Source organism: Aethalodelphis obliquidens, unplaced genomic scaffold (assembly GCF_003676395.1).
Source record: "Aethalodelphis obliquidens isolate GAN/ISIS:26980383/991018 unplaced genomic scaffold, ASM367639v1 scaffold28, whole genome shotgun sequence".
Lineage (NCBI taxonomy): Eukaryota > Metazoa > Chordata > Mammalia > Artiodactyla > Delphinidae > Aethalodelphis > Aethalodelphis obliquidens.
The window spans coordinates 387,795-406,258 of NW_020837972.1; the positions used below are offsets into that span (position 1 = coordinate 387,795).

General features: G+C 43.8%; 1 protein-coding gene across 11 annotated transcripts in view; it reads left to right on the plus strand.

The window, feature by feature from the left end:
- Window positions 1-18,464, plus strand: part of PRR14L (proline rich 14 like) — a 56,933-nt gene that overhangs the window by 3,722 nt on the left and 34,747 nt on the right. For 8 of the 11 annotated variants that reach the window (XR_003436647.1, XR_003436646.1, XR_003436644.1 and 5 more), the window contains exons 2-3: window positions 3,692-4,215; window positions 15,667-15,739. Coding sequence is in view for 5 of the 11 variants with exons in the window: in XM_027124193.1 (XP_026979994.1) it covers window positions 3,742-4,215; window positions 15,667-15,739 (547 nt within the window). In the remaining 6 variants the exon portion in view is untranslated. Of the gene's footprint in view, window positions 1-3,691; window positions 4,216-15,666; window positions 15,740-18,464 lie in introns of those variants that run through there. The other 3 variants (XM_027124197.1, XM_027124199.1, XM_027124201.1) reach the window with 3 other exon arrangements.

Sequence of the window (18,464 nt, forward strand, 5' to 3'; positions counted from 1 at the left end):
GAGGGAGTGTCTGTTTTGCTTCGACAGCCGACATGCCTAGTTGTTTTACAGGTTGAAAAGTCTTATAATTATGTCTCTACCAAACAAACGTATCAAGAGATGGTAGTTTTGTGGCGTTTGGCTTTTGTATATTGGAAGTTATCTTTTGGTGACCAAGCTTTACAATTCTGTTTTGGTCCACACCAGTTTACAACATAGATGGAGGTGTAGGAAAGGTAATGGCACTGTTTCTCCTGAGGAATATTTTGAGCCATTTTATGTGATTATCAACATTGCCTCTTTGTGATAAGCATCTGCTTAGGAAGCATGTATTTGTGCGTGATTTTGTGTTCAGAACAAAATCTTGAGTTAGGACTGTGGGGTTGGAAAGGAGTGAGATTTGTTAGAGACACAGCTGGAGTTGGGACCGTTGGTACAAGCGCTAATTGAACGGCATGTGGATGGTCAGACATGATTACGTCTGAGGATTCAAGTCTGAGCTCTGGGGTAACGGGTGCCATTACTAAGAGAGGCAGTGGGATCAAAAATAAGCATATAATGCTACCGAGAGCCTCTTACTCATCCTGTTTCTCATAGCTGCTTGCATGTAGCAATACTCGATTATTCACTGCGTTGAATGGGTTCTATTTTAGGCTTGTTACGTTTGGGGGGGGGGTGCCATCCTTGTGAGTGAAACGTAGGTCACAGCTTGAGAAAAAGTTGGGGCTAGGGACAGATTTCTTTCTTTTAAAAAAAATCAGCTGTATTAAGATGTAATTCATATAACTTGTAATTCATCAACTTAAATTGTACAATTCAATAGTATTTGGCATAGTCTGAGTTGTGCAGCCATCACCACAATCAATTTTAGAACACTTTTATTGCCCCCAAAGGAAAAACTGTCCATCAGCCACTCCCTGTTTCTCCAACTCTTCCAGCAGTAAGTGGTCACTAATCCACTTTCTGACTCCAGATTTGCCTGCTCTGTACATTTCATGTAAGTGAGATCTTTCGTGGTCTTTTGTGCCTGGCTTCTTTTACTTACATAAGGTTTTCAAGGTTCATCCATGTTGTGTCATGAATCAGCACATCATTTCTTTTCATAGTTAAGTAATACTCCATTGTGTGGATAGACCACATTTTGTTGATCCGTTCATCAGTTGATGGACATTTTGATTTGTTTCCACTTTTTGGCTCTTGTGAACAGTTCTGCGGTGAACATCCGTGTACAAGTTTTTGTGTGGGCGTGTGGTTTTTGCACATGTTCCTCAGAGTGGAGTCGCTGGATCATGTGGTTACTCTGTGCTTAAAGGGACAGTTTTGAGTCATCCTGTTAGCAGAGAAGCTGCACGAAAAGGTGAGGTCATCAAAAAAGTGAATCCTGGGAAGGGAGGTGTATCGAGGGTTGAACTTGAGAACACCCGCACCCTGGCAGGCAGGGAGACCCACGGAGCTCGTCTCCACCTTCTCTTCTACAGTAGTCTTTCCTGCAGTTACTCTTTTGGTGCATATGTGGTGTGACAACTAAAAGCTGGATTGTTATCTGTCGATGGGAAAGGGAAACTGAACCAAATTAAAATGGAGCACTTCCAGCCTTTTGGGAGCGGGGGCATCAAATAGCAATTTCACTTTATCCCTTAACCCCCACGTATACACACACACACACACACAAAATGGCTTAAAATCTAAAGTACCCCTAGAAATCCAGGAGCTAGAGGAGAAAGGGGAAGACTAGCTCCAGAAAGGATGCCTTTGTCAGCACGGTTTACGAAAGTCCCCTGTGAGTCTCACCTCACTCCTTTGCACGCCAGTGCATCTCTCCTTGCTTCTCCTTTGGATTCAAGTTTCTTCACCAGCCCTCCTGTGTTACCTCAACCTTATGGACCAGCAGTCAGCTTTCCTGTAATTTCTAGTATTTGTATTTAAGTTAGTGGTATTGCGTTATGTCCTTTCACCTTTGAGTAGGGTTCCTTGAAAACACTAAGGCACTCGCTCAGCAGATGAGAGCATAGGGACGTGAGTAAACCAGCCACCACAGGTTGGAAAACCAGGAGGAGGGCAGAATGGTCTGGAATGAGAGGACCTGTCATCTGCCCTTCCTCAGCCCCAGCTCCAGTCAAGACAGCACAAGCCAGTGTAGGGGACCTTCTGTCAAGGAGGAACAGTCGTCAACCCAGGAGTGCTCAAGGAGCGGGCTGCTCATTGACGGGGGAGGCAGAGCGTGTGCCTTTGTGTAAGCGGCATCGGTGGACTTTCCCCTATAATCAGGGTACAAACAGACAGGGCCCAGGGCCGCTGGGTCGTAAGGAGGGAGTTACGTGGTGTCTCGGAGAGTCCCTCATGCTTAAAAATCTGATCGTGGTCGGTGGAGAGACGGTGAGACAGCCTAACAGTCAAAACAGTTCAGTAGCAAGCTCTGGGTATTACTTGTATGTAACATGTTTATTTTGGAGAAAGATGGACATTAGGAAGTGGTGAGAGTACATCTGAAACATCCTTTCCTATGTACATTTCGGCCAAAGGAATCTGCTGTCGGTACTTCCGATAAATTCTTGTTATGAACTCGGAGATTCCAAAGATTTCTCATCTTCTCTCTCCTCCTGTTTAGGGTTAAGGAAAACATCAAGAACGAAAGTGTGCAGTATCTCATTTGGTTATCATTTCCGCCTTGGTCAGGTCAAGTGGATTTTGTGGTGGAAACCACACGCGTTTGGTAGACTAAAATGGAAAAGTTACCGGCCAGGAGACCCTGGTTTTGGGTGTACCATTCCCAATCTGTGTGTGTTTGTTTTGATTACTTTAATAATACAGTATCATGAACTACTTAAATATGTACATTTTAGCAAATAACCCATGTTCCCATTACCCAATGTGAGAAGTGAAACATGACCAACACAGTGGAAGCCCTGGGTGTCCCCGCTCCATCCCTCAGTTAACCATGTAATGTTTTAGGCAGGTCACCTTTACCCTCTTCAGGTGTGGTGTTAGAACCTGTAAGAGGAAGACAACAGCCGCCCTGCTTAGCTCACTGGGTTGTTATGAGAATCAAATGAGTGGTGTCTGTGAAGGCACTTGGAAAATCTCGAGGTGCTGAGTTGAAGTCAGGAGGGATTTGCCCAAGAGCTGATTTAGTCGTGTTGGGTGCCAGCCTGCGTAGACACAGCTCAGGTGTTTAGTGAGCACTTTTCTCTATATCTTCTTCCAAAGAGAATTCTTAATGAAGAAAAGTCAGTGAATCGAATTCTTCAGAGTCCCTCAGTATATGTTAATTCAGCAAATATTTTCTGAGTACCTTCTATGTGTGAAACAACTATTCCAGGCAACAGGGATATAGCAGCGAACAAAACGCGCAAGGTTCACAACCTGAAAACAATTCAAAAACAATCTTTATTTTCTTATTTACATTGGGTCTATCCTTGGACTTAGACATGTCTTATTCTCATCTACATTTGATGAGATCTCACTTAAATCCAGATTTATACTAAGAATTGTTCACAAGGCAGTATTTGCATTGAAATTAGATATGTCTATTAAAGGTTTAAGGTATTTATTTTCCTCAAACTCAGTCTCTTACAGAGAATTTTTTGGTGCCAGATAATGTTGGCATTTGAGTTAGAATTTTTTGCCTTTGTTTTAGCCAGTTTAAGCTGAGACAGCTTTCTACTACCGTGCAAGGTTTTAAACTTTTATCCCTTCCTTTGATTTGTGTCAGGGTGAGCCGTTTGGTGTAAAAGACTTGACTCCATATCTGCATCTGCCCCCATGCTGTCATCCGGCGTAGAGACCCAGCCCGTTCCACTCGATTCCTCCATGTCTGCCGAGGTGCAGGAATTATACTCTGAACTCCCAGTGAGTGTCTCCAAAGAGCTTCATGCTGACCCTGAGCCAAGTGCGATTCCAGATGTAAAACCTGGAGCCTCAAGCTCTCGTATAAGTCAGAGTAGGGCAGTGCCCTTGGAGCTGCAGAGGACTCCTGTGGAAAGTTGTCGCGAAGAAACCCCTGAGACCTTGGACCATGGGGGTGAGCCTGGGCGGTGTGGGCTGGTGGACCCCACAGCAGAAGGTTCTGTGGCTTCTGGGATCTTGGATAGGGAAGTGAAAGCCAACAGCATGGAGCAAAAGGTCTTCAGAGATGGAGGGGACCAGGCGGAGAGTGTAAGAGACCCCTGTGAGGGAGCAAAGGAAGACACACGTCAATATTCCACAGCTGCTGAAGAGAAGCTCTGCCCCAGCCAGGTAAGAAATGAGATCTTGATGCAGATCAGTTGAGTGGGAATGGCATCTTTCCAACTGGACTAACACTTCTTAGAATAAAGTACAGAGTCTGACAGGTAGCTTATGATTTATTCTTGAAGCATTTCCAAAATGTTGATTTTGATGTTAACTTTCTTTTGATGATTTTTAAAAACATTCGTGTTGCATCAGACACTTGAGGAGAGGAAGTGCTTATCTCATGAAAACGTGTCAGTCCTCTGACACAGCTACTGTATATGGAATGTTGAGTCTCTTTGTGATGGTCGTGTGGGATTTCTGTGTCTGATGTTAAGGAACGATGTGTACTCGTTCCTTGGGTTTTGGTAGCGTCATGGTTAGGATAGAGTGAGGTGTCACAGGGGTATCTTTGAGGGAGGCTGTTGACCCAGCTAGGGCTTCATAGGATGGATACCCTCGCGGGGTCTCCATATTTCAGAAGTAAGTCCTAAGCTTTGCAGGCCTAGAAACTTGACTTATATCTTTTGTACGTCAGAGGTGATGATCTCCAAAAGACTGATCCAAGCTACCCCCCTTCATGAGAGGTTGAAGCTTAAATCAGAAAGCCAGTTCTTTAACTAATACACAGTGAAAAGTGGAATCACTGCTTGGTGTGGCATGGAAAATCCCATCTCTGTGAATTTGATATTGGAATAAGAGGGATTAGTTAGGTGAGACTAATGGTTAGTGAGCTAAGGTAGCCTGATGGACCCCAATTCCTAAAGGAAGTTTTACCTGCCAAGTGGACTAGAAAGCTTACTCTTTGCCCTGGATGGTGCCTTAGATCAAGAGTTAGTAAACTTTCTGTGTAAAGGGTCGTAAAGTAAATATTTTAGGCTTTGCAGGCCATATGGCCTCTGTTGAAACTACTCAACTCTGCCATTGTTGCTTGAAAGCAGGCATAGGTGATTCTTACAAAAATTAGTGTGGCTGTATTCCAGTAAAGTGTTGTCTATAAGCACAGGCTGTAGTTTGTCAACCCCTGCTCTATGTACTAATAAATTCGTATTCTCTGGGCTTCCTGGGCTAGGAAGCCCATTCCCCACCTGATAAAAATACATCATTTCTTTACACAGGTTGCAGGGCAATTGACTGTCATTAGTAGGCTGCGTATATTAACCATAATTAAGAATAGATAAAGCGTGAAGTAACAGTTGAAAAAAATATCAGATTTTATGCTGTGATGCCCTATCCTTAAAAATATAGTTAAATGAGCAAGGTAACAGACCCAAAGTGCCTTACTCCTTGCTACGGTGGGCTGCATCTAACAGATGGAGAGTTTTCTTCGTGTAGAATTTGATATAAAATGAAATTATGAACACAACATACTTATATTAGTACGTGTATATACATACATATATACGTACCACCCAACTCGAGAACTAGAAGATTACTGTCTCCCTATTCCTTTTCTAAACCATTCCCTTTCTCCCTTTTAACTCCACCAGAGGTAAATTCTATTTTGAATTGTGTAAAGCAAAATGAAATTTAATAGATATAAATGCAAGATTTTGTACTTGGTTTTCATAAAGGGAACTACACACAAGTGGAAAACAGAAGTGAAAAACAGAAGCCCTACACGTTTTAACTGGTTAATTAGAATTGACTCTGTAGCTGCCAAGAAAAGCCAGTTTGCTCTTAATATACATTAACAAAATGTGTTGCCTGGACAGAGGTGGTGGTTGTGTGCTTGTGTGCTGGTTCGCCTGTACCTAGAGTATCATCCTCATGGTTCTCTCTCCCCTACCCGCCCCAGCATTCAGATGAGCTCAAGATACAGGGAGGATGGGGTGGGGAGCAGAGGGCAAGCAAGGAATGAGTCAGTGTTGGGGTTCCTGGCCAAAGCAGAGCCTGTCCCTTCCTTTTCACATTGAGCCTGGGGTCATGTGGGAGGAATGTATTCATGGATAAGAATTCACACTAAGGACACAACGTGAAAATACCCCATTGGAAGCCGAGTTGCTGGGTCTTCCTGAAAAATCAGGAGGAATGAGAGAAGCCTTTGCAACTTTGGAGGGTTGAGCAGAGCAGTTCTGTTGGGCACAGTTAAGCTCAGGGGAAGACGGGTGGGACGGTGGCAGCTCCTGACATTCTTAGGTCACAGCACCATTGGAAATCTGGATGAATGCTGCAGGCCTCTCAGAAAAGCAGACATGCCATCCCGGCAGGTCTGCAGACTCCAGACATCTTTGGACCCCAGGTTAACTCTTGCTAGATGGCAAAAACACCACAAACATAGTCAAAAGACAACTGACACATTGGTAGGACATATTTGCAACGTATATCATGGATAATGGGCTTATATCTCTAATGTATAAAGACCTCTTAAATTGGGGAATGAAAAAACCCAATAGAAAAATGGAGGAGACACTTGAGTAGATAAGTCACTGCGTGCATGTGTGTTTGTGTGTGTGTATTGTGTTTAAACACATGAAGATGGCCAACCTCACTCATAATTAGAGATGCAAATTTAAACAACCCATGATACTACTTTTATGAAACCTATCAGATTGGTGAACATGAAGAATTAGGACAACACACCTGGTCGGCAAGGCTGTGAGGAAAAGGGCTGTTCTCACACATGGCTGGTGGGAACGCATACTGATACAACCTTGCAGAAGAGGAATTGGGCTACACTTAACAAAACTATGCCCTGACCTGTTGACCCAGAACTCTCATTTCTAGAGAGTATCTACCCTGAAGATACACCTCCCACAGCATAAAAATATGTATACACAAGGGTATTGTTTGAAGCGTAGTTTATTATTGCAAAATGTTGGAAGCAACCTAAATGCCCACATATAGGAGACAGGTTGAATAAACTATGGTATATAAACATCCTTCCCTGGAGCCCTGTGCAACTGTAATAAAGAATGAAGATCTCCATGCACAGGTACAGGTGTCCCCTAGACCGCTTCTGTGTTTGGTGATTCTCTGGAATTCACAGGACACTGCACATGGTCATATTCACAGCTAAGATTAATTACAGTGTAAGGACATAAAACAATCAGCAAAGGGAAGAGGGGCATGGGGGCAATGTCTAGAGGAAATCACGCACAGGCTCCCAGGACTCCTCTCCGAGTGTAGTCACACACACTTCACTTCCTCTGGGAACAAATTCTGCTCATACACGTGAAATGTCTACCATGGAAGCTTGTTAGAGTTCAGGCTGGTCACATGGGCATCCTCTGGCTGGCACATACCAAAATCCCACACGTCACAGGAGGAAAGCAGGGGTTCCCTATGAATCACATTGTTGTATAGGTGTCATGAGCCACTCTGATCATTTAGGAAATAGTGGAGACTCTCCTGCAATCTAAGTTCCCAGATGCTAGCCAAGGCTACCCTTGTAAGCATGCCTTTCTTAGAATAACAGTTAGGCCTGCTGCTGTTAACTCTTCTGCAAAGGAGGATATACTAAGTGAAAAGAGCAAACTGTGAAGGACTTTCTACAGTATCCTCCCTTTCATGCATGAAAGAAGGGGAAATAAGCAAGTGTACAAGTGTATGCTCATTTGTATAAAACACACACATGTGTACACACAGGAGGGATGAGCCAGAGAAGAACCATGTCACTTCTGTGGGGTTCCTGCCCCCCAGATGCACAACCAGGATCTAATCATGAGGAAACATCTGAGAAACCCAAACCAAGGGACTTTCTTTCCAAAAGTTATGAAAGATGAATACGTATGGAACCCTCTCAGTTGAAAGGAGACTGAGGAGGCATGATGACTAAATGCATTCTGGGAGCCTGGATTGGATCCTGGTCCCGAAAAAGGGTGTTATGGAGCCATTAACAAGATTTGAATAAGGTCTTAAGACTAGTTAGTATTTTATTAGTGTTAATAACTATACTGTGGTTATTTAAGATGTTAACATTAGGGAAAGCTGGATGAAGACTATACAAGAAATTTTTTTGATCAATATTTGCAAGTTTTTGGTGTATGTAAAAGATATTTCTAAATCAAATGTTTAAAAACTTTAAAAATATTATAACAATTAAAAAACAAAACAAAAACCTCTTCTTGATAGAGGGAGACAGAATTTAACTCAGTATGAGAGGTGCTTTTTAACAGCTAGACCAGTCTAGACATGGCTTAGGTTACTCGGGGAAGTCCTATTTATGAAGAGGCTCAGTGACTGTTTGTCAGGAATATAGCAAAGGGGATTCTAACTCAGACAAGCAACCTCAGAGGTGTTCTTTTCCATGCTGACATTCTGTGATTTTGTTCTAATAGTTGATTTGCCTTTAGCAGCATTCCACAAAGCTTTTTCCTTCAGCTGTTGTTCGTCTCAAACCAACAAAGAGGCCCACAATCGTGCACTGGCTCCAGTTTGGGGAAAAGTACTCAGAGGTTATCACTTAACCCACTCTTCTCTGTTCCCTCTGAACCAAAATCAGTCAAGGCGGAAGGGTACTGACTTCAACAGAGCTCGGCTCCAGGAATAAGAACTTGCTGTGGTTGTGAAGGACGGCCACCTATACTTTCCGGCGTGGATTGCATGAATTAAATGAATTTAATGAAGTTAAGTCTGCTTGGTGAATTTCCCAGTTCATGGAGAAGAACAGCACCAATATTTAGAGTTAGAAGTTTACGCTTTTTTGTACCTTGGGCCCTGATGAAGCCTAAACTGTTTTTGTTAAATATTCATTTCATTCACTCATTTAACCTCTCAAGGTCATTATTAGTTGTGTTTTTGTTTTTCTGTTTTTTTTTTGGTTGTTGTTGTAAAAGAAAAACAAAGTACATGTTATTTTATGAAGCAACTTATTTTTAAATGTTGGTCTTAACTTTTTTTTTTGGCTTTTTTTACTGTGGTAAAATACATATAACATTTACCATTTTTATTATTTGTAACGCTTCAGTGACATTAAGTACATTCACATTGTTGTGTAACCATCACCACCATCCATCTCCAGAACTCTTTTTATATTCCCAAATTGGAACTCTGTCCCCATTAAACAATAACTCCCCATATGCTCTCCCCCAGCCCCTGGTAACCCCCGTTCGCCACCTTTCTATGAATTTGTCTGCTCTAGGGACCTCATACAAGTGCAATCATACAGTCTTTGTCCTTTTGTGACTGTACTTGACATTTTCTTTAAAGATCCCCGTGGGGCTTCCCTGATGATCCAGTGGTTAAGACTCTGCGCTTCCACTGCAGGGGGCAAGGGTTCAATCCCTGGTTGGGGAACTAAGATCCTGCATGCTGTGTGGTGCAGCCAAAATATTTTTTAAAAAATTTAATAAAAATAAAGATCCACTTAAAAAAGTTAAAATAAATATTCCAGCCATGAAATATTTCAATCATGAAAAGTTAAACCAGCAAAAAAATCATTCTTTCCTGCCTTACGATTGTGTCAAAAAGTTATAAGGACCTGTAACTGGTACTTTTGTCCTTTGATCTGGGATATTCTGTTATCGGGAGGGGAGAAGAAAGGCAAAAACAAGAAGGGGAAAGAGTCTGGGAACAGATGCGTGGAAGGGACAGCTGCAGGAGCCACGCTGAGTGGTGAAAGAACCGTTCAGCTGGGACCTCTGCACTCACAGGAGGAAGGTCAAGAACTACGGTGCACACAGAGGTTACGGACCAGGATACGGAAAAGACTGGTCTTATTTAAGAATAAAGTGGAAAGACGGGTATGCGACATACCACACAGGTGATTTGACATTGAAAACTTTTTTTTTCCTGATTTGAACAACCAACTTTCTTTTTCTTTTTTTTAACTGAAGTATAGTTGGTTTACAACGTTATATTAGTTTCTGGTGTACAACGTAGTGATTTCGTTTTTGTTTTCTTGGGTGCGCAGTTTGTGGAATCTCAGTTCCCTGACCAGGGATTGAACCCAGGCCATGGCAGCAAAAGCCTGGAATCTAACCACTAGGTCATCAGGGAATTGCCCAATGTAGTGATTTTTGACATTTTTATAGGTTATACTTCATTTAAGGTTATTACAAAATATTGGTTACATTCCCTGTGCTGAACGTTACATCCTTGTATCTGTGAAAACTCTTTATACCATGCTTTGTTTGTTTTTCTTGGTGCTTAGATGTAAGCTGTACACAGGGGTAGATCTGCCGGGGTGAACGTGTTGTAAAAGCTTTGGCTTCAAGATACATCATTCATGCTCAACACAGACACAGAAAAAGTTCTGAATTGTCTGTTAGTGGAAACATATGAAGACTCAGTATGCATCTTTTGACAGATATTTGAAAGCATATGGACAGGAGACATCAAGTCAGGAAGCACAATGGCTGTTGATCACCCAAGGCATGTTATGCTATTGGAGAAACTTCTTATTTAATGGCATGTTCAGAAAAGACCCAATCTTGTGCAATTTATGTGACTTTACTTAAGGGAAAGGCTGTTATGCTAAATGCCCATTAAGCTTCCTTCCTCATCACCCTAAGCGTCTCTGATCCTAAGGGAAATTTGCAATAGTGTGAAGCAGCTTGCTGTTTGCTTAAAAGGAAATCTTGTTGGAAATAACTCATTTTCAGTGATTTAAAGGTGAAAAAATCTGAACTTCACACTCTCAGTAGTACAGTTGGTGGCCATAAGGTGTTCTCCCGGTCTGCCAGGGTACCATGGTCCCCACAGTGATGGTTTGCCGTGGTTCTCAGCTCATATTGTTAAAAGTGTGTGACAAACAAGTGCCCAAAGCACCATTCACATACTGCTGGGACTTAAGGTGGAACTTTCTCCTCATTAGTTTAGCAGTTCTCTTAGATAAATCCTTGTGGTGGACTGTTACTAAATGCCTTACCCAGCTAACGTGATTGGTGCCTCATTTAAAGTTTCTCTGAATTGAGATACATGGAGGAAAATTCCTTTTTAGGCTCAGTAAAGATTTAAAGTTACTGTCCTACAGCTCTTCCTTCCTAGATGTGCAAGCGTAAGAAACTGAAAGGTCCATCTAGAGATCCAACATCTTGTTTATTTTCAGTGTTCTTCACTGTGAACATGATCACTGCTGTTCCCACAAGTGCCAGGAAATAGGAGGTATCTCATTTGCTCTGTGTTGGGGCCCTATTGTGTGTTCAGTGTGTCGGCAGTCCCACCTGAAGCTGGGACCACCACTGCTCCAGCTTAGGAAGCTCAGTCTTGGAGGCGGTCAGCGAGATCTGCTTACAACCAGGGCTCATGGCTCAGGTGTACCTCAGGCCCTGAGGAGCTTATAACTACCCTGCTTATAAAAGCTGAAGGACCTGGTGCATGTTCATTTCCCTCCTAAAGATATTTGTGGGTTTTTTTTTTCTGGCTCAATACTAGCCTCATAGGAATGAATCAGTATTGCGTCTTTTCCAGGATAAACAGCCAGCTTTTTTTTAATTATTATTATTTTATTTTATTTTATTTATTTATTTTTGGCTGTATTGGGTCTTCGTTTCTGTGCGAGGGCTTTCTCTAGTTGCGGCGAGCGGGGGCCACTCTTCATCGCGGTGTGCGGGCCTCTCACTGTCGCGGCCTCTCTTGTTGCGGAGCACAAGCTCCAGACGCACAAGCTCAGTAGTTGTGGCTCACGGGCCTAGTTGCTCCACGGCATGTGGGATCTTCCCAGACCAGGGCTCAAACCCGTGTCCCCTGCATTGGCAGGCAGATTCTCAACCACTGCGCCACCAGGGAAGCCCCACAGTCAGCTTTTAATGGGAAATAAGATTATAGACGAACAGTAAGAATGGTTTTCAAGACCCTCCTAAAATCTGCCTAAACTTTGGAGAAGTATTTTAAGTTGGTTTTGATTCCAAGCAGTGGGCAAGAGGATGACATGTTGGCTGTGCCAGGCTGAGGCAGAGAATTTGCTGTCAGTTTGACAAATTGCACTATTACGTGGCATTTCGTATTTTATATAGTTTATATAATGCTACAAACTACTGCAGTTATCTCATTTGATTTTGCAAGAGGCATCCACATGAACTTTTATCTTGGAAACAGATTTTGCAAGGAATGTTAGGATATTAACGATCAGATGTCAAGATTTAGTAAAATCTAGATGGTAGAGAGAAGTGTTTAGGACTTTACCTCTAGGAATCCTGAAACTTAGAACACTTAGCTGATAAAATATTGTAGGAAAAGGACATTGTGTCTGATAAATTTCTGCAAGTGTTTCTTACATGGTCGGTTGGCTCGAGGGGATGGAGGGAGTTAGTTGCACACAGGATGCTTACGCTACACGGCCATTGCTCGCAAGTGGTCTGTGCTGTTCCTTCATCTGCGTTTGGGACCCAAGGCTGGTTGAGCTCCCACCTGATCTGAAGATCACCCACTGCCGTGGTGCTGGTGGTTGGGGGTCCCTCACATCTGAACTCAGCCTCACACTGTTTTTCAACCCTGTCAATTCCTGATCATATCTAGACTTAAAACTTTGTAGGGTCCACAGCCCTCTGTGAGGGGAAACTTGTTTTTCATAACTCAGAACCTTTCAGGAGAAGTCAGCAAGGCAGGGGGAGAGAGGAGTCTGTCACTCCTGGCTTCTGCTGCTCCCTTTCACTGTTAGGAGTCGTGGCTAAGCAGGGAGACGGCGGGGGGTGGGGGGGGGTGGGGGTGGGGATGGCTTGAAGCACTCAGGTAGGCACTCCACCAGGGTGTGTGCAGGCTCCAGCTAAGACACCTCCTTAGAGCAGCAGGTGGGGCCAGAATAAAATCCCAGCAGTCCCTCCAGGAGCCGGAGCCCTTAGGGTTCATCATATGAGCTCACCAGAGTCCATGGGAATCTGAGGGGACCTGTATGCTGCTGGCAGGTCAGCTCTCACTGCAGTCTCTTTTAGGCCCAGAAGAGCTTAGGGTGGTCACTCCAGATGACACTGGGCTCTGTTGGTGACAGTCCTATTGGCTTTTCTCACAGGAAAGTGAGATCTAAGGTCTAAGGTCTACTGGATGGTGAGAGCTTCTGCTCATGGAGCACCCGTCCTGACGGGGCATCTTGCAAGGTGTCTGTGGTCCCCATTTATAAAACCACGTGTAAGCATGCACTCTGTGCAGCAAAGCTAGCAGGTGGGAGTCCTGCGGCTGGAACGGAGCTGCATCTGACTCCTCACCCCTTGGCTTTTGCTCCAGCACCCGGCCTTTCCCATAAAGTATTAACCTGAAGAAGTACTCTAAATAGCATCTAATCTAACATTCAGTCTGAGAACTGGAAGTGTGGAGGGTAGTATCATTTTGGAGAAAGGATCAAAGGTAACTACAAATAATGATGTTTTCTTAACCTCTTATTTTGAAATAATTTGAGACTTACAGAAAAGTTGCAAAAGTAGTGTGAAGAATTCCCATTACCCTTCACGTGTATTCCTCACATGTTAACATTTTACCACATTTGCTTTTTTTCCCTTCTGAATAATTTGAGTGTATAGTTGCAGACGTGATGCCTAAATACTTGACTGTGTATTTCCTAGCAAACAAAGGCATTCTGTCAGGTGACCACAGTACCCTAATCAAAATCAAGAAATTAACACTGATCAGAGTACATTTGGCCAATTGTCCCACTGAAGTCTTTTGTAGCAAAAGAAAAGAAAATGCTTTCTTGGTCTAGGAAAAGTCCAGGATCATTTGTGGCATTCAGTTGTCATGTTTGTTTAGTCTCATTTAATCTGTAACATTTTCTCAGCTCATGACCTTGGCACGTGAAAGAGTACAGGCCATTTATTTTGTAGAATTTTCCTCAGTTTGGGTTTGTCTGATGTTTCCTCATGATTAGATCCTGGTTGTGCATTTGGGGGGCAGGAACCCCACAGAAGTGATGTGGTTCTTCCTGTGCATCCTCTCAGCAAGCGCCTGGCATTGAGGTGCCTCATTCCTGGGCAGGGGAACTGCCATCACCTGGTTCAGGTGGGGTCTGCCAGGCTTCTCCACTGTGAAGGTACTATTTTCCCCTTCATAATTATTAAGTATCTCGTGGGGAGATATTTTGAAACTATGTAATATTTCTGTTTCTCATTCAAACTTTTAGCAACTAGTTTTAACATCCATTGATGATTCTTGAGATAATTATCACTGTGATGGTTGCCAAATGGTGATTTTCTAATTCCATCATTCCTTCTACAGTAAGTAAGAGCTTTTCTTCTCCCCATTTACAAATAAATTGGACCTGGCATCACGCTAGAATTTATACTCTTTTGGCCAAACGTGGTAACACGTAAGTTCTGTGGGAGATGGTTGTTTTAAGTTCATGCTGTGCAAAAGCATTCCACGCTGAAGTTGCAATAGAAAGTGAAGGAACAGTCCAGCTTTGTACATGACACTCCACGCCAGGCCTCTTCTCTCACTTCCAGTGATGATGCTTTATTCCTCCTGTGTCCTCCTGTATTTGCCATCACTTTGATCTTCTGTTTCCACCACAGAACTTTGCTTAGAAATGAAATGGTTTTGCTTGTTTGTTGTTGTGTTTTTTTTTTTTTTTTTGGTATGCGGGCCTCTCACTGCCGTGGCCTCTCCCGTTGCAGAGCACAGGCTCCGGACGCGCAGGCTCAGCAGCCATGGCTCACGGGCCCAGCCGCTCCGTGGCATGTGGGATCTTCCCGGACCGGGGCACGAACCCGTGTCCCCTGCATCGGCAGGCAGACTCTCAACCACTGTGCCACCAGGGAAGCCTTGTTGTTGTTTTTGTTTTGGGGTTTTGGGGGGGGGATTTTTTTTGGTGGAGAATGTGGGCAGTGATTTTTTTTTAAGTGCTGTAAAAGTTATCAAGCATTGTAGCAGTGATTTTACCATCTGTCAGTTTAAGTGAGTGCTGTGTCAGAATCTTTTACTTACCAGTTAAATCCATGTGAAAAAAAAAATCTTCAGACAGAGAAAAAGGTGACCCAGAAGGAAACTTTGATGTGAGCAGCCATCATTGGTCTGTCAGTGTCTCCAGCTGGTCAGCCTGGTCGGACCCTTTCCTCACGGGGCCCCATGCCACACATGCGCTGCTGCTGCTGCCCCTTCCCATTTTCCTGAAGTCCCTCTGTAGGTTGTCATTGATGGTGTTCCTCCTTATACCCTCCTCCAGTGAACAGGGATGAAAAGGAAAAATAGCCCTTCCAGGAAGTTTGAGAAAAAAATGAGTATGTGATGCTGAGAATGGTTAGGGACTGAGTTACATTCAACTTCCTGATAGTTTCCATTCAGATTTTCACTTAATTAAGATCACATTGCATCAGTGTGTTTCTTGATTCGGAGGATACTTACAGGGTTTTGTTTGGATCTGCAGCCCAGCATTCTCAACCTCTGTTATTGTCCAGACCTTGGGAGACTTGGCTTTTCAAGCTCAAATTCTAGAGAAGTGGAAGTTTTATTGATTATATTAATTTGAATTTGAGGTTTGCTTCAGTTCCCAGTCCTTGTGACTGCTAGCAAATTTCCAGGAGTTGGAAAGAAGACTCTCAGAGAATCATTGGCATTGGTGAGCTCGGGTGTCTCTGGATCCTCCCTGACGGCTGGATTTTCTTACCGCAGGAGGACCTCCTGATGCAGGCAAGCAAAGAACATCTATGCACGGACCTCCCTGAAGATGGTCTGAGGAACAAAGGTATTTATTTCTCTCACATCTTTTCCTTCTTCCATTATTAAACACACAATTTTAGTTCACACTGGGAACGTGAGGATTTTAGGTCCCTGCCTTGCCAGATGGACTTCACTGTAGCAGCTCTTGATATCATTGCCCACGGACGTACTCGGAGGCCCCTGGTATGATAGAGCGATGCCTCATTTGTGACAAAAGTTTGCTTCCCACTTTTTCTATAATGAGTCCCCATTGACTGTGAGTTGAACCTTAATGCTGGTGTGAAATCTTTCATTTGACTTTATAAAGCTGCACTGCTGTGTGGAAGGGTTCATGTGGACGGGGAGGAACCACCGCTGGCTGTGTAGGGCATCCTGTTCTGTTCTCGTGGACGGCGTGTCCACTCCCGGTCACCATGAGAGTTTGCAGAACAGTTTCTCACTTCCGTTACCTCGTTTACTCCTCAAAACCATTGTTGAATATGGGCATCTGAGATACTGCCTTTAATTTGATTGATTGATTGATTGATTGATTTGATTGAGGAAGAAGCCGAGGCCCAGAAGAGTGCTGAGCCAAGATTCTTCTCCCACTGCCCCAGGCTGAAAATAATCTTAGGCAACTTTAGCGAGGACTCTGTGTATCTATTTTATAATTAAGGTTAACAATGTAGAATAATCAAAACTGCAAAAAAAAATTCAGCAAATATGTTTGTGTGAACATTTTGTTACTGTGATACAACGTCAGATTTGACTCTGCTTCTTGGCAGCCTGGACAGAAGAGGAAGCACAGACCATCCCTATGAGAAAGGACGCTTGTCCCAGTTTATCACCCTGCTTCCTGCTGCTGGAGATTCTCTCTGTGGCTCAAAGCCTTGGCTGTCCAGTAGAGAGTAAAGTTCTGAAGATGAGAAATGTCGCTTTGTGCATGTCTCACCCAGTCTCAGGGCTTTACTAGGGATGCAGTTTAGTGCCATCACCTGTACCCGCCTGGATCTTTTTTTTTCTTTTTTGGCGGTACGCGGGCCTCTCACTGTTGTGGCCTCTCCCGTTGCGGAGCACAGGCTCCGGACACCCAGGATCAGTGGCCATGGCTCACAGGCCCAGCCGCTCCGCGGCATGTGGGATCTTCCCGGACCGGGGCACGAACCCGTGTCCCCTGCATCGGCAGGCGGACTCTCAACCATTGCGCCACCAGGGAAGCCCCCACCTGGATCTTTTTAGTGGGGCTCCAGTACTGGTATACTGAGTCGTAGGTGTGTTGGTGTATTTTCACCCACATCTTATCACAAAATTCACTGTGTATGTTATGAACTACATTTAACTACTTTCATTTAACCACTGAATGGACCTTTTAAACAAGAGAACCAGAGTTATTTTCTATGACGAAATCTGCATTCTCAGACTTACCTGGGTACTCTCCACCTAAAAAGCTGGTCCCCACTGGACCTGGGTAAGTTGAGCTCTTCTGAAAAGTGTTCTTAGATAAACTGCTCTGTGGCACTTTTCTTCCTGTCCTAATGCCATTCTTCTTTAGTGACTTAAATTGGTAAAATGAAATTGTTTTCCTCCCAAGCCATAGGGAAGGTTCTCAGGTTGATGTGGGGGAGCCTGGAAATGGCAGCTCTGCCTGACTTTTAGCAGTGATGGCCTAGTGCCCGACTGTGAGACGTTCTTCCATGCAGCCCCCGAGAACCTTGCAAGTTGGCCCTGTGTTACACTTGCGGGAACCAGCTCGGCTGTCCAGTGTCCCAGGCAGGCATGGCCAGGCAGAAAGGAGGGTTCTAAGCAGGCAGGTCTCCGCAGGAATTGAGCCCTGGGAGTGCGAGCAGGCCGTGCAGCTGCCACCACGGATTTGAGTTAAACAGATGCACATGCTCTACTGTCTTGTGACCAGCATTTCAGCTTGCTTTGCCAAGGTCAAGGTCAAACATTTACTAACTTACCATTTACTACAGAATTGAGAAGTAAATGATGTTTCTTGGAAATCTGGTTGTACTGTCTCTCCAGGGGCCCCAGCGGCCAAAATTTTCACTCTGCCGCGGATTGTAGCTCCTAGCTTTAGACATGTTAGATATTTTAAGTTTTCCTGATGGAAATCTAATGGATCCTTGCTACCTTTGTTGTGAGCGTTTGTACCGTTGAGCACTGTGCAAATTGCTATATATAGTTTTGTTTATACTAAGTTTTGCTTATTCTGAAATGGGGGCACCTCTGAGGTCAGTGTTCTGTAATAATTTATAAATTTGCTGAGGGGTGAATTTGGGTCCCCCGTACTGAGCAATCTAGTAAGTGACCCTCTTACAGCTCCCTTCTCTGTGTTGTTTTTCCTTCTCTCTATAAATGTCCCGTTCACAGCACACTCCCAGGTTCACATGGGATTCCAGGCTTTTGAGGCTCTTTACAGTCGTTCTGTCTGCTGTGGTTCAGTGAAGTAAAATGAGAACACGATTGACTCTTTAATAAAAAGGACCTTTGTGTTAACCAAAAGGAGTCTTTAATTTGTAGAATGCTATTTTGCATATCATTCCCTATTTCTTGATTGCCGTAAGGCAGATCCGAGAGAAGCGGGCATGGGGACCAGTGCTGGGTGTTAGTCAAGAGGCCATTTCACAAGGGAAGAATGTCCCATCAGGCCCTCTGACTGTGCCTCTCCCTCCCTGCTGTTCTGAGTGTTAACCTGGCTGTTTCACCATAATTTTCTGTTCAATATTTTATAAAACTAATGTTATCAATTCTTTTTTCCTTGTAACTGG